The sequence below is a fragment of the Rhinatrema bivittatum genome, chromosome 1 (assembly GCF_901001135.1).
Source record: "Rhinatrema bivittatum chromosome 1, aRhiBiv1.1, whole genome shotgun sequence".
In the NCBI taxonomy this organism is placed as follows: Eukaryota; Metazoa; Chordata; class Amphibia; order Gymnophiona; family Rhinatrematidae; genus Rhinatrema; species Rhinatrema bivittatum.
The window spans coordinates 430,051,952-430,076,441 of record NC_042615.1 but is presented as its reverse complement, the minus strand read 5'-3'; the positions used below and the strand labels follow the sequence as shown (position 1 = coordinate 430,076,441).

Sequence of the window (24,490 nt, the reverse complement as noted above, 5' to 3'; positions counted from 1 at the left end):
AAAATTGACCATTTAATCCTACTCTCTGTTTCCTGTCTTTTAACCAGTTTGTAATCCACGAAAGGACATCACCTCCTATCTCATGACTTTTTAGTTTTCTTAGAAGCCTCTCATGAGGGACTTTGTCAAACACCTTCTGAAAATCCAAATACACTACATATGCCTGTTCACCTTTATCCACATGCTTATTAACCACTTCAAAAAAATGAAGCAGATTTGTTAGGCAAGACTTCCCTTGGGTAAATCCATGTTGACTGTGTTTCATTCAACCTTGTCTTTCTATATGCTCTCTACGATTTTCATCTTTAGAATAGTTTCCACTATTTTTCCCGGCACTGAAGTCAGGCTCACTGGTCTATAGTTACCTAGATCACCCCTGGAGCCCTTTTTAAATATTGGGGTTACATTGGCCACCCTCCAGTCTTCAGATACAATGGATGATTTTAATGATAGGTTGCAAATTTTAACTAATAGATCAGAAATTTCATTTTTTAGTTCCTGCTAGTATTGTTGTCTAGCTCTGTTTTGGTTGTTATCTTGTATGTTGGAGCAAACTGTTTTATGTTTTTATGATTTTTTTATGTTTGCTAAATTTTGTATGTAGAATTTCTATTTTGTTTTACCACCCGGATAACATATTTGACAGGTGGAATATAAAATTGTAATACATGAAATGAAATGAAAAATCCTGTGTCTAACAATCAGTCAAAAAGTTGTGAAATATTTAAATATGTGAGCATGAAAGAGTTGAGCATCTCCCAGTACTGTAGCTTCATTTTGCATTTGGAAGGTGCTTGGTGAAAACCTGGCTGTTTCAACAGGCCTTTCATGCTTAAATCTCTTACCATTTCTGTTGTGGGTTTTCTTAAGATTTTGAGATGTTTATCTTTTCAAGTTTTAAATTTTATTTTTGTGTTAAAGATTATTTTTATGATTTTTATTATAGACTAGCTGTACCCGGCCACATGTTGCCGTGGCTCAGTCTGGTTTAATTTCACAATGCGCATTAGCTCTGCTCTGGCCGTCCCAACTCCCTGCCCCCTTCCCCAGCGGCGGAGGAACGGGCTGAGCCGTTTCTTGGAGCACGTTGCCGTGGCTCAGTCTGGTTTAATTTCACAATGCGCATTAGCTCTGCTCTAGCTGTCCCAACTCCCTCCCCCCCTTCCCCGGTGGTGGACGGACTGGCTCGGCGATGCTTTTACCCTTTCCTCCTCCTGTGTGTAACTGTCCGGCAGTCCCTACTCCCTCCCCCCTTCCCCAGCGGCGGAGGAATGGGCTGAGCCGTTTCTCGGAGCGGCAACTCGTCTGCCCTTTTCTCCCCTCTGTGACACCCAGCACGTAGCGCAGAGCTCTATGGTCCACACAAGCGCAGTAGAGCTGCTCTCTACTGCGCATTTGCAGTCCGTCCGTCAGAGATAGCGTGTGTTGCTTTTACTTCCAACAGATGGCACTGTTTTTCCCAAAAAGTATGTTTTTACCTGTCACAGGTGTGACATCTTTATAATATAGGTATATAAAAACACTCGCGAAATTGAATGCAACGTTGTGTCAAAATTTCAAAGCAATGGGTGAAGAACTTTCGGAGATTTAAGATTTTGAACAAACGAGCATTTACATTTTTATTTATATAGATTGTTGTATTTGCCTTGAGCACTTTTAGAGGAAAGGTGAATTATAAATTGGAAATGAAAAAAAAGAAATAAGTAAAAAGAAAACCGAGCCTTTATTCTTTTTACTTAAAAACCAGGCGAAGCCTGAATGATCAGGAACTCAAGAGCTGGAAGCTCCATTGGTTTTTCAGTCACTTAAGCAGTTTGGTATTCACTCATAATCTTTGAGACCAGAAACAGATCAGACTTTCAGGATATCCCTTATGAATAGTGAAACAAAGGGAAGTGATCGGTGTATAAAGGGATTCTTTATTGGAACTTGCCCGACTCTGGCCGAGTTTCGCTCACACAGGAGCTGCCTCAGGGGCTGCTACAAAAACAATATTAATTAAAAATTTCACATTAAAAAATTGAAAACAACCACACATATACATGGAACAAATTAACATAGATGTATGTCAATACATGTAATGTGTCACAAAATTATAAAGAAAATAATAATAAAAATAAAAAATAATAATTTAAGAAAATGTAAAAACCACTCAGTTTGGGCACCTAGGTGCCCGATTTGTATTGAAATTTCCCTGTAAATGTTGCATAAGTTACAAAGGGAATAATTATGTTTTCTTTGACCTTAATCAGTTGAGGGATTTTTTGGTAGGCCACCCCGTAGAAATGCCTACAGTGTAACTGACTAAATTTAAGCGCTTGATCACCTACCTAATTCCTAAAATTGTATGTTAGTAAAATATGTTTATCTTGTTCATTTTACTTATTGCCCCGAATTCTTATATTTAGGAATGTTTATGGAAGGTAATCGTTTTCAAACAGAATGGAATGTTGTGTATTCCAGAATATGTACCGTATTTCATTAAGAAACTTTCATGATGTAATTGTGAAATTTTGAAAATAGAAAAAAAACAAAAAAAACCACTCAGTTGTGTGCGCATAATCTATATAAATAAAAATGTTAAATAGTTTGGACAAAATCGCAAATCTCAGAAACCACTGAACCGATTGCTTTCAAATTTGGACACAACAATCATTTCGCATACAGAAAGGTTCTTCTGTACTTACATTGCAGATATGTCACACCTGTGACAGGTAAAATAGGTTTAAAACATTTTTCCAGAAAAGAGCGACATCTGCTGGACGTAAGCGCCATCTGTTACACCTTACACTAACACACGCTACACTAATCATTTCGCCAGTCCAGGTCCACATTTCACTTCCATTTTAACACATTCGCGCACTTTTTTCGCCGGAAGATAACTATTGCCTTTACAGATAAAATACACCCACCACCCTCCTCACAGCCCCCACACACATGCCAAATTTATTTACTTCCCAGGCCCTCACAACACACACAAAACCTGACAGTCCGGGAGGCTCCAGCGGGGGGCAAGGACCGGTCCGGGACACATCTCCTGCACTACAGCCGTCGGCTGCCAGCAATCAACATAGCGCCGACGGCCCTTTCCCTTACTATGCCACTCGGGGACACCAATGGCGGCAGTAGCCCATATGACATAGAAAGGGCGAGGGCCCCTCGGCGCCATTTTCAGGACTGGCAGCCGGGGGACCTTTGCCCTTACTATGTCAGAGGACCTACCGCTGCCATTGCTCCACTCCACTGACATAGTAAGGGCAAAGGTCCGCCGGAACCCGTTTCAGTGCTCACGGCCGACGGACCAATGCCAATACATCACTTCCGGAACGCTCCTGAATGCCCGCTCCACCGACTGACATTTTTATCAGATCTTGGGGGGTCTGGAGGGTGGGGGGTGGTGATGAATTTATTGCGAACATCATGGGGAGGGGTCACGAGGGGGGGCAGGTTTCATTCATTCAGCAACTCTGGGGGGGGGGGCAGGGAGTGGGCTACTGTTTTTCGCATGGCTGGGGGAGGGGGGGCAGGAGAGTGTGGGGTGGTTAGTTTAAGATAACTTTTCTCATAGGGTTGTTTTTTGGGGGAAGGGGGAGGTTCACACACAAATACATACACTAAACTTGCACGATCTCGGGAACGCACCAAAATAGCCCTCCCCAGACCACAAAACAAATTTGGAAGTGCAAATTTGGTTAGACACTCCCCTATTTGGCTACATAATGCCCACAGACGCCCAGGGCAGACCACACGTAGCACCAACAATTTTATTTTCCCAGGTCTTGGGAGGGGGCAGGAGGGTGGGGGGTTATAATTTGATTTAAAGGGTTGGGATTGGGGTTTGGTTTTTTTGGGGGTGGGGGGGGTTCCCACAGAAATAGAAAGACAAAGGTTTTCTGATCTGAAGGGTAGGCAGTAGGCGGGGGGAGGTGACAATGAGGGGAGGGAGAATGAGGGGGGAGGTGAGTGTCAGGGGAGGGAGAATGAGGGGAGAGGTGAGTGTGAGGGGAGAGAGTTGGAGTGGGGACAGGGGAGGGAAGGGGGGGTGAGTGACCAAGGGGGAGGAGGATGAGTGACTGAGGTAAATGAGTAAGGGGAAGGAGGAGGGAGGGTAAAGAACCTGACTCTGCCACTGCAATGCGTGGCCGGGTACCGCTAGTTTAACAATATATAGAACATACAAGCATTTATGAAATTAGAATGAGATATATGGACATCTGTGCGTGAGCACTGTGGAGAAGTGAATCGGCTTAAAGCCGTGTTGTGCAGTTTTTATATATGTGTGTTTGAGACCAGTGGACATAGATTCTAGGGATGTGAATCGTTTTTCAACGATTAAAATTATCGTCCGATAATTTTAATATCGTCTTAAATCGTTAAAGAACACGATACAATAGGAATTCTAATGATTTATTGTTAAAAATCGTTAAATCGGGTTAGTGCACACTAACTCCCGTTAGTGCGCACTAACCGGGAGTTAGTGTGCACTAACCATTGTTAGTGCGCACTAACAGAAAATGATACAAATTGACACTTTCAGGTCAGTTAAGGTCAGTTTAGGAATGAATATGTATTCCTATTGGCTGGCTGCCCTCTTATTTATCGATGTTACCAAGGTTCCCACTGAGGTGATGGTTGGGGGGATGGGAAATGGAAACGGTTGGTAGCTTGACAAAAAAAGTAATGTGATCAGTCAATGTGACTAGAACTTGTGCCCTATCCTTGATACTGGGAGTGTTGTGATCTTCCTGCACACAGTGCCCTATCTCTGATACTGGGAGTGTTGTGATCTTCCTGCATGCAGTGCCCTATCCCTAATACCGGGAGTGTTGTGATCTTCCTGCACACAGTGCCCTATCCCTGATACTGGGAGTGTTGTGATCTTCCTGCACACAGTGCCCTAACCCTAATACCGGGAGTGTTGTGATCTTCCTGCACACAGTGCCCTAACCCTGATACCGGGAATGTTGTGATCTTCCTGCACACAGTGCCCTAACCCTAATACCGGGAGTGTTGTGATCTTCCTGCACACAGTGCCCTAACCCTGATACCAGGGGTGTTGTGATCTTCCTGCACTGAGCAGGGATACGGCACTGCGTGCAGGAAGATCACAACACTCCCGGTATCAGGGTTAGGGCACTGTGTGCAGTAAGATCACAACACTCCTGGTATTAGGGATAGGGCACTGCATGCAGGAAGATCACAACACCCCTGGTATCAGGGATAGGGCACTGTGTGAAGGAAGATCACAACACCCCTGGTATCAGGGTTAGGGCACTGTGTGCAGGAAGATCACAACACTCCCAGTATCAGGGTTAGGGCACTGTGTGCAGGAAGATCACAACACCCCCGGTATCAGGGATAGGGCACTGCATGCAGGAAGATCACAACACCCCCGGTATCAGGGATAGGGCACTGTGTGCAGGAAGATCACAACACTCCCAGTATCAGGGATATGGCACTGAGTGCAGGAAGATCACAACACTCCCTGTATCAGGGATATGGCACTGAGTGCAGGAAGATCACAACACTCCCGGTATCAGGGATATGGCACTGAGTGCAGGAAGATCACAACACTCCCGGTATCAGGGATAGGGCACCGTGTGCAGGAAGATCACAATACTCCTGGTATTAGGGATAGGGCACCGCATACAGGAAGATCACAACACCCCTGGTATCAGGGATAGGGCACTGCATGCAAGAAGATCACAACACTCCCAGTATCAGGGATACAGCACTGCATGCAGGAAGATCACAACACTCCTGGTATCAGGGATAGGGCACTGTGTGCAGGAATATCACAACACTCCTGGTATTAGGGATAGGGCACTGCATGCAGGAAGATCACAACACTCCCGGTATCAGGGTTAGGGCACTGTGTGCAGGAAGATCACAACACTCCCAGTATCAGGGATATGGCACTGAGTGCAGGAAGATCACAACACTCCCGGTATCAGGGATAGGGCACTGTGTGCAGGAAGATCACAACACTCCCAGTATCAGGCATAGGGCACTGTGTGCTGGAAGATCACACCACTCCTGGTATTAGGGATAGGGCACTGCATGTAGGAAGATCACAACACCCCTGGTATCAGGGATAGGGCACTGTGTGAGGGAAGATCACAACACTCCCGGTATCAGGGATAGGGCAGGGCACAAGTTCTAGTCACATTGACAGATCACATTACTTTTTTTGTCAAGCTACCAACTGTTTCCATTTCCCATCCCCCATATATTGTCAGTGGGAACCTTGGTAACATGAATAAATAAGAGGGCAGCCAATAGGAATACATATTCATTCCTAAACTGACCTTAACTGACCTGAAAAGTGTCAAATTGTATCATTTTCTGTTAGTGCGCACTAACTCCTGTTAGTGCGCACTAATCGGAAAAACCAATTGGTAAATGGTAAATGGATCCTTCTCTGAAGAGAGAGCGGTTTTAAGTGGTGTACCGCAAGGATCGGTGTTGGGACCGGTCCTGTTCAATATCTTTGTGAGCGACATTGCGGACGGGATAGAAGGCAAGGTTTGTCTTTTCGCGGATGACACTAAGATCTGCAACAGAGTGGACACGCCGGAAGGAGTGGAGAGAATGAGACGGGATCTAAGGAAACTGGAAGAGTGGTCGAAGATATGACAGCTGAGATTCAATGCCAAGAAGTGCAAAGTCATGCATATGGGGAGTGGAAACCCGAATGAACTGTATTCGATGGGGGGGGGAAAGGCTGATGTGCACGGAGCAGGAGAGGGACCTTGGGGTGATAGTGTCTAATGATATGAAGTCTGCGAAACAATGCGACAAGGCGATAGCAAAAGCCAGAAGAATGCTGGGCTGCATAGAGAGAGGAATATCGAGTAAGAAAAGGGAAGTGATTATTCCCTTGTACAGGTCCTTGGTGAGGCCTCACCTGGACTACTGTGTTCAGTTCTGGAGACCGTATCTACAAAAAGACAAAGACAAGATGGAAGCGGTACAGAGAAGGGCGACCAGGAAGGTGGAGGATCTTCATCGGATGATGTACGAGGAGAGATTGAAGAATCTAAATATGTACACCCTGGAGGAAAGGAGGAGCAGAGGTGATATGATACAGACCTTCAGATACTTGAAAGGTTTTAATGATCCAAAGACAACGACAAACCTTTTCCGTAGGAAAAAAATCAGCAGAACCAGGGGTCACGATTTGAAGCTCCAGGGAGAAAGATTCAGAACCAATGTTAGGAAGTATTTCTTCACGGAGAGGGTGGTGGATGCCTGGAATGCCCTTCCGGAGGATGTGGTGAAGACCAGAACTGTGAAGGACTTCAAAGGGGCGTGGGATAAACACTGTGGATCCATAAAGTCAAGAGGCCGCCAATGAAGAGTGGGTGACTCGCCAGAATGATGGCTACTGCCTGGAGACAATACCCTTATTCAATAAACGTACACATGCTTACTGTGACTCCAACATCATTCTAGCTTCAACAGCAAGAGGAAATGTGGAATAAAGGATCTGCACTCACAAAGGGGGAGTAGCTGGCTTGTTACGGCGGTTACTACCCCAAACCAAATAAGCCTGTTACTTCAATTTCTATGCAAATACAGCAGAGCTCTCTGCTTCAACGGCAGGGGAGAAGAAAAAAGGGTTCACACTCACAAAGCGGGGAGTAGCTGGCTTGTTACGGAGGTTACTACCCCAAACCAAATGTGCCTGATACTTCACTTTCGATGCATATCCAGCATAGCTCCCTGCTTCAACGGCAGGGGAGAAGAAAAAACAACCAATAAGGGCTGTATAACATAGTCTGAGTAAAACAAATAAGCATGGGTGTAGCTTGCTTATTGCGGCGGTTACTACCCCTACTACCCCTAACTTATCAGCTAGATATTCACTTGGATGCAGCTCCATCACTGCTTTCTACATTAATGGTGGGGGTGAAAGGGAAATAGAACCAAGAGCTAAGAGAAACAGATAAGTATGAGAGAAAAAAGTGTGTGAAGCTTGCTGGGCAGACTGGATGGGCCATTTGGTCTTCTTCTGCCGTCATTTCTATGTTTCTATGTTAGCTTAAAAATCGTGCCAAACACGATTTTCTTCTCCTGCCAGACAATTTAGATCGTTAAGATGATCGGGCACACGATTCACATCCCTAATAGATTCAACAAAGGAACAAACATCGGTGAAGAAAAACGGCCGGATTTTAAAAGGGTTACGCAGATAAGTTATGCGCGTAATCCTTTTAAAACCCCCCTGCGTGCTCCGAGTCTATTTTGCATAGGCTCGGCGGTACGCGCAAGCCCCGGGACGCGCGTAAGTTCCGGGGCTTCGCAAGGGGGCGTGTCGGGGGCATGTCGGGTGGGCGGCGCCAGCCCGGGGGCATGGTCGAGGCCTCTGGACCAGCCCCCGGGTCGGGTGATGGCGTACCAGCAGCCCGCTGGTGCTCACATAGTTATGCCTGCCTCTGGCAGGCGTAACTTTCCCAACAAATGTAGGGGGAAGGTTTAGATAGGGCCGGGGGGTGGGTTAGGTAGGGGAAGGGAGGGGAAGGTGCGGGAGGGTGGAAGGAAAGTTCCCTCCGAGGCCGCTCCGTTCCCTCCGAGGCCGATTTCGGAGCGGCCTCAGAAGGAACAGGCAGCGGGCGCTGGGCTCGGCGCACGCAGGTTGCACAAATGTGCACCCCCTTGTGCCTGCCGACCCCGGATTTTATAAGATACGCGCGGCTACGTGCGTATCTTATAAAATCTGGCATACTTTTGTTCACGCCTGGTGTGCGAACAAAACTACGCGCATGCATAGATTTATAAAATCTACCCCATAGGTTGCAACAAAATGTACCTGTACCAATTGGTTCTTTTCATATGACACACTTAAATGTGAAAACATCACAAAGTATTAATAAGGATTCTAAAAAAGACAACTTGGTGTTAAAATGGAATATGTACACACTATTAGATATGGAACAATTAGCATATAAAATAAACCTATGGTGATTAAAATAAAAATAAAAAATGGTGATAAAAAACAAAAAAAATAAAAAAATGAAAAACATTGAAAGAATATTAATAGTACTGCCAAGGATAAAATGGATAAAAAGATAATAAAAATAAAAATAGAAATGAAATGAAAAGTGTAAAATACAATCACTAAAATAATGATAATAAGTGTGTGTGAATGAAATTCTAGAGCCATTCAGAGAGATTAAATCCTGCCTACGTGATGGCAAAATAAAATGTTACTGCTCATGCCTCTTTCTGACAAGCGGAAAAACAGCGTGAATTACCTTAGTGCTTTAAGTACAGTTTGTACCTTCGATGTGAAATTCAAAATTGTATCAGATAAGGTTAGCAAGATAACACAAACCTGAAAAATATTCAAAAATGTATATACGAGAGTAAATCCTACATACACAATGTGTCAATAAAATAGTCTTAAACCAATCTAAATAGATATAGGTGCTATTAATGAAGACCAAAACATGGACATGGTGTACTGAGCAATATCGGGTAGAGTTGTCAAAGTATTTGGTAAATATGTCCTAAAAATGATTGCTAGAGACAGTGTATAGGAGCAATGGACTATGGTGAGGCTCATTATTGCTAAAAAGAAAGAAGGAATGCACTTAGTATATGGTGCCGTCTTGTCTATTAACTGAGATACGGGACGGCGGTCTCGTATTGACAAGGTCATTATGATTATCGGCAAGGAAATGTAAGTAGCGGTTGTGCAAGGATCTTTGGCAGTGAATAAAAGAAAAATTATTTTTAAAAAGAAGCATATCTAAATGTCGTTGAGCCTTACCTGTAGCACATAGTCAGATCAAAAGATCAAAAGTGAGATAGTTCTCGCGATAGTTTTCGCAATAGTTTGTGAAAAATCCCTCCAAAAATTCAACCTAATTGATTACACTTATTTATTTATTTATCAGCTGGGCGGGTGAGATGTAAACAAACAAAAATCAGCCCGATGCGATGTAAATTAAAATCTAAAATTAAAAGCAATAAAAATGACTAATAGGAACGAAGGCATTTAAATGTATAAACATGATCTGCTGTTCGGGAGTCCGCCAAAAAATGTGTATTCTATTTGTCTAACAGTAACCCGATATTGTGTGTTGTAAGAGGAAATGGTAACTAAAACATTCAGAGGTAGATCTTAAAAAAGTACACGCGCTTACTTTTGTTCGTGCAACTTGCACGAACAAAAGTAGCCGCGCGTATCTTATAAAATCCGGGGTCGGCGCGTGCAAGGGGGGTGCACATTTGTGCAAATTACGCGCGCCAAGCCCTGCGCACGCTGCCCATTCCCTCCGAGGTCGCTCCGAAATCGGAGCGGCCTCGGAGGGAACTTTCCTTCCACCCCCCTGCACCTTCCCCTCCCTTCCGCTACCTAACCCACCCCCCCGGCCCTATCTAAACCTTCCCCCTACCTTTGTTGGGAAAGTTACGCCTGCCAGAGGCAGGCGTAACTCTGCGAGCACCAGTGGGCTGCTGGCACGCCATCACCCGACCCGGGGGCTGGTCCGGAGGCCTTGACCACGCCCCAGGCCGGCGCTATGCCCCCGACACGCCCTGGAACACCCTGAAATTTGCGCCGCCCACCCGACACGCCCCTGACACGCCTCCTTGTAAAGCCCCGGGACTTACGCGCTTCCCGGGGCTTGCACATGCCGCCGAGCCTATGCAAAATAGGCTTGGCGCACGCAGGGGGTTTTTAAAAGGGTTACGCGCATAACTTATGTGCGTAACCCTTTTAAAATCCGGCCATAAGTGTTTCTTCAGCGATGTTTGTTCCTTTGTTGAATCTACGTCCACTGGTCTCAAACACACATATATAAAAACTGCACAACACTGCTATAAGCCTATTCGCTTCTCCACAGTGCTCACGCACAGATGTCCATATATCTCATTCTAATTTCATAAATGCTTGTATTTTCTATATATTGTTAAATTATGCGCACACAACTGAGTGGTTTTTACATTTTCTTAAATTATTATTTTTTATTTTTATTATTTTCTTTATAAGTTTGTGATACTTTACATGTATTGACATATATCTATGTTAATTTGTTCTATGTATATGTGTGGTTGTTTTCAATTTTTTAATGTGTAATTTTTATTTAATATTGTTTTTGTAGCAGCCCCCGAGGCAGCTCGTGTGAGAGCGAAACTCGGCAAGAGTCGGGCAAGTTCCAATAAAAAATCCCTTGATACACCGATCACTGCCTTTTGTTCCGCTTTCCAGCATTATTGATCGGCTTCCGCTTTGTTTCTTGGGTTCTATCCCTTATGAATATGCATGAGATAGATTTGCATGTGTACTGCCTCAATTGCATGCAAAACTATCTGATGTATATTTATTAGAGATATCCTAAAAACTCAATCTATAGTACCTGAATGTAATCCACTTTTAATTGCCTGAAAAGAGGAATTTAAGTCAAATAAATTCCTAAATAGACATTCAAGGGCTGGGAGTGAATACCACTGAACTAGAACTTTGTCAGGAGGCTAAAGAATTAGCAACACATGACTAGCCTACATCTATATAAATAAAAATGTAAATGTTCATTTGTTCAAAATCTTATATCTCCGAAAGTTCTTCACCCATTGCTTTCAAATTTTCACACAATGTTGCATTCGATTTCGCGCGTGTTTTTATATACCTATATTATATAGCTGTCACACCTGGGACAGGTAAAAACATGCTTTTTGGGAAAAACAGCGCCATCTGTTGGACGTAAAAGCGACACGCTCTATCTCTGACCGTCAGACCGCAAATGCGCAGTAGAGAGCAGCTCTATCGCGCATGTGCGGACCATAGAGCTCTGCGCTACGTGCTGGGTGTCACGGAGGGGAGGAGAAAAGGGCAGATGAGTCGCCGCTCCGAGAAATGGCTCAGCCCATTCCTCTGCCGCTGGGGAAGGGGGAGGGAGTAGGGACTGCCGGATAGTTAAACACAGGAGGAGGAAAGGGTAAAAGAGTCGCCGAGCCAGTCCGTCCACCGCCAGGGAAGGGGGGAGGGAGTTGGGACGGCCGGAGCACAGCTAATGCGCATTGTGAAATTAAACCAGACTGAGCCACGGCAACGCGCTCCGAGAAACGGCTCAGCCCGTTCCTTCGCCGCTGGGGAAGGGGGGAGGGAGTAGGGACTACCGGACAGTTACACACAGGAGGAGGAAAGGGTAAAAAGAGTCATCGAGCCAGTCCGTTCACTGCCAGGGAAGGGGAGGAGGGAGTTGGGACGGCCGGAGCAGAGCTAATGTGCATTGTGAAATTAAACCAGACTGAGCCATGGCAACGAGCTCCGAGAAATGGCTCAGCCCGTTCCTCCGTAGCTGGGGAAGGGGGGAGGGAGTAGTAGGGATATGCAGAGGGGCACCATACGTTCCATTCAGGATTCGGATTTGTCAGGGGGCGAATACTTTGCATTCAGCCGTATGGCACCCCGATTCGTTAATATAGCCATTTCGATAATTTCCCCTGCTAAAATTAAATTAACTACAACCCCCCACCTTCCTGACCCCCCCCCCCCCACAAGACTTACCAAAACTCCTTGGTGGTCCAGCGGGGGGTCCGGGAGCCATCCCCTGCATTCACACCCTCGGTGCTGGTTTCAAAATGGCGCCGATAGCCTTTGACCTACTATGTCACAGGGGCTACCAGTGCCATTGGTCAGCCCCTGTCACATGGCCATCGGCACCATCTTTTGCTCCTACCATGTGACAGGGGCTGACCAATGGCACCGGTAGCCTCTGTGACATAGTATGGGCAAAGGCTATCGCCACCATTTTGATTATTGGCAGCCGACGGTCCGAGTGCAGGAGGTCGCTCCTGGACCACGGCTGGACCACCAAGGACTTTTGGCAAGTCTTGGGGGACCCTCCTGACCCCCACAAGACTTGTCAAAAGTCCAGCAGGGGTCGGGAAGCGACGTCCTGCACTCCAGCCATCGGATGCCAGTACTGAAAATGGTGCCGATCGCCTTTGCCCTCACTATGTCACAGGGGCCAACGGTGGTCCAGCGGGGGGTCCGGGAGCCATCCCCTGCACTCACTCCCTCGGTGCTGGTTTCAAAATGGCGCCGATAGCCTTTGCCCTTACTATGTCACAGGGGCTATCGGTGCCATTGGTCAGCCCCTGTCACATGGTAAGAGCACAAGATGGCACCAATGGCCATGTGACAGGGGTTGACCAATGGCACCGGTAGCCCCTGTGACATAGTAGGTCAAAGGCTATCGGCGCCATTTTGAAACCAGCACCGAGGGTGTGAGTGCAGGGGATGGCTCTCGGACCCCACACTGGACCACCAGGGAGTTTTGGTAAGTCTTGGTGGGGGGGGTCAGGAGGGTGGGGGGTTTGTTTAAATTGGTTTCTAGGCAGCCGAATAATTTGGCGAAGATTCGTGGGGAATCGCGATACGTTTCGCTTCCCCACGAATACAACGAATATGGCCACACCCGTTGCGGATTTTCAATATGTAGGGACCGAATGCACACCCCTAAGGTGTAGGGACTGCCGTACAGTTACACACAGGAGGAGGAAAGGGTAAAAGAGTCGCCGAGCCAGTCCGTCCACCGCCGGGGAAGGGGAGGAGGGAGATGGGACGGCCGGAGCACAGCTAATGCGCATTGTGAAATTAAACCTTACTGAGCCACGGCAACGTGTGGCCAGGTACAGCTAGTATTATATAAATGTAATAGTGGGTACCTGCTGTAACAACTCTATTAAAGATACCCCTGTGGCATAACACTTGTTTAATCATTGGCAGTATGGAACTAGCAGTACAAATTCTGTTCTGATGAAACATGCCCCCGCTTTTATATTCACCAAGCTGAAATATTATTAATTTTATGTATGTGACTAATGTGTATTGATCCTATCCTCTCTTTTCATGGCCTTGTATGATTGATTAATGGAATTTTAGTTATGAAAATCGGAAAGGCTAGGTCATAAGTAGGCAGAATAGAGAAGATAAAAACCTCTTCATAGAAATTTACAAAAGTGGGAGAAGACAGACATAGGCCTGGATTTATCAAAATGCACTAAATATTGCATGTGATAGGAAAAGGGGTGTGTTTTATAGTACTAGGCAGTTTATTGCAAAGTGTGCTATCTTAGGGGGTCATTTTCAATCCCTATTGCTCGTGAAAAGTCCCTTTTTGTGTGCGATAGCTAGATGGGGGTGGAGTTGGGGCAGCGTCGGCACCGGAAGAGGAGGAGTCGGGGCAGCGACAGGGTGTATACCATGGAAACTTCGCTGGCGGCGAAAAGGTAAGACCCCTTATTGCCGCCAGTAGCACTACCTTTCATGGTGGCGCTATTGGGTACAAAAGCTGGCAGCAATAACACTGCAGTGGTGTGATCACTACTGGCTTTTGCAGGCCCGCCCCCTGTTACCGTGGGATTCAGAGAGGTGCGTGAAGATAGAAAATCCAGCCCTTAGTGCTTTGCATAGGTATTAGTGCAATCTGTGATAACTTTTTTGCACTTTGCCATAAGTGCCAGAATTGTTGTATTTCCTACATACAACCACTGGGGGGACCATTTCTAGTATTTTAAGCTGCTGGAGAGCCAGCCTAGCTATCAGAGCCTTCATATGAGAGAGAGAGAGAGAGAAAGAGGGAAAGAGAAAGAGAGAGAGAGAGAGAAACTAGCCATAATGCCCTCATACTAGGTAGGTATTTATACCTCTGTATGAGGCCCACATAGTTATTCGAGGTGAGGTTTAGGTAGGAGTGTAGGGGTTAGGGGCCAATTTGACATTCAGAGCGAGACATACAAATCTTCGGAGTGAAGAAACTCACCCAAAGATGAGATTTGTGCAATGTTTATGAGATTTGTGCAATATTCTCTCAACCTAGCTTGATGTTACCCAGGTAGAGAGTCCATCAAGGTTGAGAGAACAATGCACAAATCTCATCTTTGGGTGAGTTTCCTCACTCTGAAGGTCATCAAATCTTCACAAGAGAGCACTGTTCTGTTCATATGTCTCACTCTGAATGTCAAAGTGGCCCCTAACCCCTACACTCCTACCTAAACCTCACCTCGAGTAACTATGTGGGCCCCATATAGAGGTATACAGATATAAATAACTACCTAGTATGAGGGCATTATGGCTAGTTTCTCTCTCTCTCTCTCATAAGAACATAAGAAAATGCCATACTGGGTCAGACCAAGGGTCCATCAAGCCCAGCATCCTGTTTCCAACAGTGGCTAATCCAGGCCATAAGAACCTGACATGTACCCAAAAACTAAGTCTATTCCATGTTACCATTGCTAATGGCAGTGGCTATTCTCTAAGTGAACTTAATAGCAGGTAATGGACTTCTCCAAGAACTTATCCAATCCTTTTTTAAACACAGCTATACTAACTGCACTAACCACATCCTCTGGCAACAAATTCCAGAGTTTAATTGTGCGTTGAGTAAAAAAGAACTTTCTCCGATTAGTTTTAAATGTGCCCCATGCTAACTTCATGGAGTCTCACCCTGATAGCTAGGCTGGCCCTCCAGCAGCTTAAATTCTATTTGCAACAACATCACAAAGCAAAAACACCATATAGCACTTTGATAAATGACCTTCATAAATTGCTATAGATAAACTCAGTTCATGGCAAAATAAAATGTACTCATTGGTCCCCTTTTGAACAGCCAAAGTTTACAGGCTTTAAAATATTAACAGTGTAGCTTAATCAAAGCCAAAAAAAAAAAATTTAAATCATATCACTCATGTAAGGACCCTTGGATAAGCGCCCAAAATATTAGTAAGTCACGATTTAATTTAGCTGTTGCAGAACTAGAGTTCTCAGGTGGATAGTTTCTTGCTTTTTATGGGTGCTCTGATCTCACATTCACATTCAAATCACCTTGGTTATCTTTAAAAACTGTGAGAGCTACCTGGCTGATCGAGGGATCGATGCAATAATCTTCATGGAAAGCGGGTGCTGACTTTTCAGCACCCGCTTTCTTAATGCACGCATGGCGCCCACAAGGGGGGCACCATGCAATATGGAAATTAGGGGGTCACGCTAGGGTCGCTTGTGCGACCTTAGTGCCTCCTTGCTAATGCGACCCGTTGCGGTTGCCGGTTCTGAAGACCGACGCCGGTAAACGCGACCTCAGTTTTCATAACCTGCCTGTCTGCCAGTAATGAAAACCGACACCGAGTTATCGGCGGCCATTTTCATTACTGCCAGACGGCCAGTTATGAAAACCAACGTCGAGTTTACTGGCGTCAGTCTTCATAACTCAGCGGTCTGCCGAGTTATTTTTATTTTTTTTTTACTTTAAAAAAGAAGTAAGAAAAGCAGTTTTTTCTGCTTTTTTGTACTTCTTTTCAATGCGCTCAGCTATTAACGCATCAGGCAGGATCTAATATCTGAGCAATAAATGTGCGTCTCAGACGCACTTTTATCTTTTTGCATTTGGAGGGAATAAGTAATAGCCTCCTTCACATACATTTGAATGTAATGAGCACTAACTCATTCACTCCACGTTGGACGTGCATAAATAGGCTCTAATCCCCCTATTGCATTAGGGGGTAGATTAGCGCCTATTTAATCCACATCAAACAGCGGGTTAAACAGTGCGCTTGGCTGAGCGCACAGTATTGCATCGGCCCCCTAGTTAGCCAAATAAACCTATCTGGCTAACTTAGCCAGGATATTCAGCTGCACAGAAGTGCCACTAAATGTAATAAGCTATTTAAAAGTTAAACAGAGAGGTTACAGTAGGACAGGTCTACGGCACAACCAGAATTAGCTGGATAACTTATCCAGCTAACTCTGAACATTGGAGTTAGCTATTAACTTATGTGGCTAACTCAGCTCCTCCCAGTTATGTTCATGCCCCGCGTAGCACTTAGCCGGCTAACTATTTAGCCAAATAATTGCTTATCTAGCTAATTGTGGACACTAGTGATGTGTAAAACCCGAACCTTTTGGTTCAGGCTTCGTTTTCAGCCCGCTGCAGGAAATATCGTATTTCTCATGGTTTGGGCCTTTAAAATTCGGGGGGACCCGAATTTCCGGTTAGTGCACACTAAGGGGCGGATTTTAAAAGGCGCGCGAATAGCCTACTTTTGTTTGCGCTCCAGGCGCAAACAAAAGTATGCTGGATTTTAGTAGATACGCGCGGAGCCGCGCGTATCCACTAAAATCCTGGATCGGCGCGCGCAAGGCTATGAATTTTGTATAGCCGGCGCACGCCGAGCCGCGCAGCCTACCCCGTTCCCTCCAAGGCCGCTCCGAAATCGGAGCGGCCTCGGAGGGAACTTTCCTTTGCCCTCCCCTCACCTTCCCCTCCCTTCCCCTACCTAACCCACCCTCCCGGCCCTGTCTAAACCCCCCCCTTACCTTTGTCGGGGGATTTACGCCTCCCGGAGGGAGGCGTAAATCCCCGCGCGCCAGCGGGCCTCCTGCGCGCCGGGCCGCGACCTGGGGGCGGGTACGGAGGGCGCGACCACGCCCCCGGGCCATAGCCACGCCCCCGTACCCACCCCCAAAACGCTGCCGACACGCCCCCGAAACGCTGCGACGACCGGGCCCGCCCCCGACACGCCCCCGACACGCCCCCCTCCGAGAACCCCGGGACTTACGCGAGTCCGGGGCTCTGCGCGCGCCGGGAGGCCTATGTAAATAGGCTTCCCGGCGCGCAGGGCCCTGCTCGCGTAAATCCGCCCGGTTTTGGGCGGATTTACGCGAGCAGGGCTCTGAAAATCCGCCCCTAACATTTTAACGTTAGCGCGTTGAAATTGCCTAATTCGATCCAAATGAATACACATCCCTAGTGGACATTAATCCTGGTCAGATATTCAGCTGCCACCACTTAGCTGGATTAGTCAAAACCTATCCGGCTAAGTAGCGCTGAATGTCAACCTCTGCATGATTTTTGAAGCTTATGAATTAACAACAATTTTGTTTTTTTGTATATTTTCAGTTGGCCCACTGAATATTGAATTCTCCAATCCTGTGGATCTGGAAGAAACTAAAAAGGAAAATCCTGCAGTAAGGGATGGAGGGCGTCATACTCCTAAGGACTGCCAAGCTCTACAAAAGGTAGCAGTTATTATACCATTCAGGCACCGTGACAAGCACCTCAAATACTGGCTGTATTATCTGCACCCAATTCTTCAGCGACAACAGCTCGATTATGGTGTCTATGTCATCAACCAGGTAAGATTTATATTTATAATGAAATAACTGCACCTAAATCTTTTGTAGTTCTTTTACAGTTGAAGTTGTGCACAGTGGATGAGATATCAAATTAACCAGTAAGCATTTCCTGAAACTCTTTTATCAGAAAGTATTTTCATGAAAGAAAACATCTGTTACTTTTAAAATTGGTAGCATATAATTTTAAGAAATATATGCTCTTGCTTTCAACAGCTTAGTGCTCTGTGAAAAAAGCAAATGATATAAATTTTTATTATATATAGAATACATTATTCATATCCTTAGTAGTGTGCAAGATTATTCATCTGATTGTAATTTCTGTGCCTAAAAAAAAAAAATAAAACTTGCAATACAAGTTTGAGCACAGATAGGCTAAAAAGGAACTTTAATAATTTTCTCACTTTTTTTTAAAATTTATTCTTTGAGACCATCTTAGTTTTTTCATGTATATTACCCTAGATTTGCACCAAATATCTTTCTGATGAAGCTGTAGAGTCAATTTTTCATCAATAAGTAGGCTGAATTAACCATTACATGTAGGTGATGTCATCTGGTGGCACCGAATGGACTTGTGTCTCCAGATAGTAGAGCTTTGAGCTCTACTGAGCATGTGCAGGAATTCCTGCATAGGCATTATCTCATAAGCCTCCTCAGTCAGTCATTTTTTGTCCGAGCTAAAGCACAGACATGAACTCTCTCCTTATATTTTTTTCTGAAATTATCAATATTGAAGAATTTTGATTCTCTCTGTTTTTCTTCATTGTTGTTGCCTTGCTGTCTCAGTGCTAACATAATAAAAAAACATAAGAGAGGAAAAGATCCCATGTTCCTTCTCCTCTAAGAGGTCAGTGGTTTCAAACATTGCATTTGTAGTAAGTTAATGTCTATTACCAATGGCCATAAGCTCTGCTACATTTGCTTAGGCCCAGAGCATGACCAGCAAAACTGTTATGCCTGTGGATGGATGTCCCCGCACTCTCAATGCTCCAGGGTGCATTGTATTCAGGAGCTGCATAGATCTCTAGGGAGTAGCAGTAGATCCTCCTCTTGCAGTACAGCCTTATCTGCCTCACCGAGAAAGGGCCGGAGTGGCATCTCATCTTATTTATTTATTTAAAAGTTTCTTATATACCGTTTATTCATAGCATGGTCTAAGCGGTTTACAATTTAGATAGCACATATATAATTCAAAGAGTAAAAACATAGGCATTGAAAATAAAATACATTTGAATAAAATGAAATAAAATGAAGTAAAAAATTAATGTTTTAAACAAAGCAGATAGAAAGTAAAAAATACAGCGTAATGCAGAGGAAAATAATGTAAGTGGGATAGTGATATTAGTCTGTGTATGTTAGATTGAAAGCAGTGCAGCAGAGATATGTTTTCAGTTTTTTCTTGAATTCTTTTGGATTAGATATGGTTCGGAGAGAGGTTGGGAGGGAATTCCAAAGTAGAGGACCTGACACTGAGAAAGCACGTTTTCTTGTCATTTCTAGTCTTGTGATTTTAACTGTTGGAACCTCAAGAATGTTTTTGTCTAATGACCATGAATAACACCGGGGTTGATATAAATGAAGAGTTGTACATAGCCAGATAGCCCATGGGTTATGGATTAGGTTGTATATTAAGGTTAAGATTTTATAATGGATTCTTTGTTTAATTGGCAACCAGTGAAGGTTTAGCAAAACTGGAGTTATGTGGTCTTTAAGTTTGGAGCCAGTTAGAAGTCAAGCAGCAGAATTTTGAATAAGTTGAAGCGGATGAAGTGTTGAATATGGAAGGCCATTATATAAGGAATTATAGTAATCTAATCTGGAAAGAATAAGTGCTTGGAGTACGAGTCTGAAATCATCTTGGAATAGTAGAGGCTTGAGTCTTTTTAATAAATTAAGTTTGTAGAATGAGGTTTTTGTTAATTTTGATATATTTTCTGACATTGACAGTTTTCAGTCCATGATAACTCCTAAATTGCGTGCTTGCGTGGTAATTGGAATGGAGTCTGAGTTAAATGTAAAATGTGATGGAGGTGAGCATGAAGAATTTGGAATGGTTGATATGTATATTAATTCTGTTTTTGCATCATTAAATTTTAGTCTGTTATGTGTGAGCCAGGTTTTTTTTTTTTTATTCTTTATTTTCATAATTTTACAAATGGTATAGTCAAACCACATTGACATACAGGAAATATAGAACTTATTTGAAGAAATGTTTAAGATATATTTATACACTTTCATTAATCAAATAAACATTTGTTCTGAGAGACCACAAATGGGGACTGTATTAAAGATAACATAAAAAGATTAGGAAATAAACCAGCATAATTATCAATATCTGCTATTTTCTTATTCCAGTGAAACACTTATGGTAACCGTTATGAAGAAATATTTATAGGGGTTATTCTGTTCTGTAAAAAACCTTCCAATTGATCCGGATTAAAGAAAATATATTTAGTAGAAGCTAATTTTATCGAACATTTGCAAGGATATTGCAACAAAAAAGTGGCACCTAAGGCTAATACACGTTGTTTTTTCATTAAAAAAGCTTTCCGTCTCAGTTGCGTTGGCTTGGCAAGATCAGGAAATATTGTTATCTATTGACCAAGAAACTTTTTCTCTAGTGTTCGAAAGAACAATTTCATGGTCCATATCTTATCTGGTTCAAGAGCAAACACTACTAATAATGTAGCACGACTCTCGATAGTAATTTGAGAATCTTGTAAAAAATCTGTCAAATTTTCTAATACATTTGCTGGTACAGATGAAATAATTTGATTTTCAGTATTTCTTACAGGAATATAGAACGCTTTTGTTATAGGGGGAGTAGCTTCTTGAGACACTTTAAGTGTGTCAACATAAAATTTCCTTAACATATCTATAGGAGAAGTAGTTGATGATTTAGGAAAATTTAATATTCTCAAATTTAACCTTCTAGAATAATTCTCTAAATTTTCCAATCTACGAGAGTTAAATTCTTGACCTTTTATCAAGGCCGTATCTGTTTTCCCCAAAGTATCACATTGCTTCTCCAAATCAATTAGACGTTCAACATTTTTCTTAATAGCAGTATCATGACTCTGTACCTGAGAGTGAATCATGCCAACACATTTATTAACGTTCTCAATTTTAACCCCTAGAGAGGTTTCTAAACCTTTTATCGCAGTCCACAGTGTTTCCAGGGTAATTATCGATGGTTTCTCAGGCAAACCAATATTTGCCTGGAGGTTCAGTTTCGCAGTATCCTCCTCCCTTGGAAGGTTTGATACAGCTCCCAATAGTTGCAATCGATCCTCCTGTGGTTCTGCCAAACACAAAAAGTCCTGATTTGGTGGCAAGCGGAGTTCAGGACTAAGGGAGATGGAATTCCCAGGGGATACAGGCGTAGAAGAATCTAAGCCAATTCCCAACATTCCTGACGGTGTACTGGTAATGATTGGTTGCATATAACCTTCAATAGTCGGCTGGGAACTTAAAGGAGGTACTGCAGGGCTGGGAGGAAACACTCGTACAGTTCCTTTCCTCTTTTTCCCCATGCATTCTTGAAGGCTTAAACAATGAATAAGAGGAGAGGAGAGAGAATCGCACTTACTTGAACATTTCGATGTTTTATTCCAAGAAAGGGTAAGATGTCTTTTACTCAGAAATCCGCATTGTAGAGAGATAAAAACAGGGAGATAAAGCTAAGCCGCGCGCCCCTTTGGCGCGCGCGGCTTCGGCATGCGCCGGCGGCGGCCACGTGCCGCGGTGGGGGAGTTTTTAAACCCCTCGGTGGGTGGGGGAGTTTTTAAACCCCTTGGTGGTCACAAGATGATGACGTCAGTCGTCGGGACGTCCTCCAATCAGCCCCGTCGGGAACCAGAAAACAGCTCAGGTCTCCCGGTAAGGCCTCGGCGGATTCCTCTGCTCTCTCTCTCTCCTCTCAGTCCCACTTACACGCCACGATGGGGGAGTTTTTAAACCCCTCGGTGGTCACAAGATGATGACGTCAGTCGTCAGGACGTCCTCCAATCAGCCCCATCGGGAACCAGAAAACAGCTCAGATCTCCCGGTAAGGCCTCGGCGGATTCCTCTGCTCTCTCTCTCTCCTCTCAGTCCCCGTGTGAGCCAGGTTTTTATTGTATTTATGTGAATGGTGATTAATGAAAAGGTGTGTGCCCAGGAGGAAATGTAGGGAATGAGTAGCTGTATATCATCGGCATAGATTTTGAAATCTATGCCTAAACCTGATATGTCATATATAATACAAAACCTGCTATGCGAGTTTCCTTGCATAGCAGGTTTTGTATTATATGTGATTTCTCTTACATGCTATATTATCTGGGTATTATATTAAGTAGTAAACCTGATATGTGACATAATGGAAGAAGATACATTTGAACAACATGGCAGATAATGCAGAGTCTTGTGGTACTCCAGTTGTTGTGGTGTACCAGTCCGAGTGGTGGGAGTTGAGGTTTATCTACTGAGAGAGATTTGATATAAAAGAAGTGAACCAGTCGAGCACGGTGTCTTGAATGCCAATAAACTGTAAACTAGAGAGAAGAATTTCATGATTCAGCATGTCAAATGCCGCAGCGATGAAATCAGTATTAGCGTCAAAACCACGAATGATTGTATCAAAAGCATTGAGTAATAAAGTTTCGGTACTATGTTCCTTACAAAATCCGTGTTGATTTGTATGTAATATGTTATTGTCATTTATGTATTCAGTAAGTTGGTGTAATACAGTTGATTCAAATATTTTGGCTAATGAACTACATGCAATGGGTCAAAGGTTTGAAGGGTCATATAGATCTAGTATACTTTTCTTGGGTATTGGAGTTATAGATTTTTTTTGAGAATGTCTGGAAAAGTACCAGTTGTGAGTGATATATTTTCTATCTGCGCTATGACTGGGGAGAGAAATCCGCGACTGTCTCTTAAGAGTTTTCCAAAGCAAGGATTGTAGGGGGAATGTTGTTGCGGTCCCAGTTGCAGCAGCCGACTAGGACCTTGCCTCCTTGGTCCCGGCCCGTCTCCGAGGGTCTGCGGCCTGTTTCGCGGCATCCCCGCGGGGGGGACACCGCCAAGAAGCCCTGCCTAGATGCCTTCTCCCTAGGCGCGCGCTCGCAACCCGTGCTTATGAAGGCCATTTCCCGCCATTAGAAGCTCCGCCCTATCGATGACGTCGGACGCCGCAGCCTATGTAAGGCCGTCCCAGAGCCCAGGACTTTGCCTTGCAACGGGGTTCCCTGCGGTCCTCTGTTGCTCCATGCCCCGTTGTGCGCTATTGTGTTAGCGACTCCGTTCCTGCCTGAAACTTGCTTCGCTCCTTGCCCAAGTCTTGCTCTTGTCTGGCTTGCTTGTTGTAACCTGCTCTGCTTCAGTTCCAGCTTGGTTCCAAGTTCCAGTAGCCAGTCCTGCTTCAACTCCTGTCTGGTTCCAGTAGCCAGTCCTGCTTCAGCTCCTGTCTGGTTCCAGTAGCCAGTCCTGCTTCAGCTCCTGTCTGGTTCTAGTAGCCAGTCCTGCTTCAGTTCCTGCCTGGTTCCAGTAGCCTGTCCTGCTTCATTTCCTGCCTGGTTCCAGTAGCCAGTCCTGCTTCAGTTCCTGTCTGGTTCCAGTAGCCAGTCCTGCCTAAGTTCCTGCTCGCTTCAGTTCCTGCCTGTCTCCTGATCCCTGCCTGCCTGCTCCAGCTCCAGCTTCCGTGATCTCCTAAGTCCCAGCGGCCGGGCTCCTACGGGCTCCTCCCGGGGGAGTACCGGCTTCCAGGGTGAATCGCCTAAGTCCCATCGGCTGGACTTCTACGGGCTCCTCCCGGGGGTGTACCAGCTTCCAGGTTGAAGCTCTCGTCTAACTCCTGCCTGGTATCCGCCTCCCGACCTGTCACTCACCAGAGACTATAGTACACCTCTCCCCAGTCTCTCACAGGTCGGCCCAAGGGTCCACTAAATAGTTCACTTACAATAAATGTGATATTTTGGTTGTGACAAGTAGTCGCGATATGGTAGCAGAGTCAGTTTCAGTAAAGTCAGACCATGAGCAGGTAAGGGGAGGTAGATTGATTTTAGGTATAGGTATGTTTTTAAAATCAGTAGATATCTTTAAAAGTTTTTCTTGGAAATAGCAAGCAATTTTGTTACAATCTTCATCCATCAGTTTATCATTTGGTATAATTGTTTGTGAGGTCAGGGACTAGACAATATTGAATAGGACTCTGGGATTTCCATTTGCTAGGTTAATTTTATTTGCATTGTAGCTTTTTTTGGCGTTGTCAATGTCTTTTCTATATTTATTTAATAGTGCAAAGTAGGATTTTTACATTCTTGGCATGGGTATTTGTGCCACTGCCTTTCCAGACGTCTTAATACA

At 44.5% G+C, this 24,490-nt stretch overlaps 1 protein-coding gene across 1 annotated transcript in view; it reads left to right on the top strand.

Moving 5' to 3' along the window:
- The window catches only part of LOC115092865 (beta-1,4-galactosyltransferase 1-like), a 222,746-nt gene that overhangs the window by 61,625 nt on the left and 136,631 nt on the right, over positions 1–24,490 (top strand). Inside the window, exon 2 of the mRNA XM_029604243.1 lies at positions 17,910–18,145. Within this exon, the coding sequence (XP_029460103.1) occupies positions 17,910–18,145 (236 nt within the window). The remainder of the gene's footprint in view (positions 1–17,909; positions 18,146–24,490) is intronic.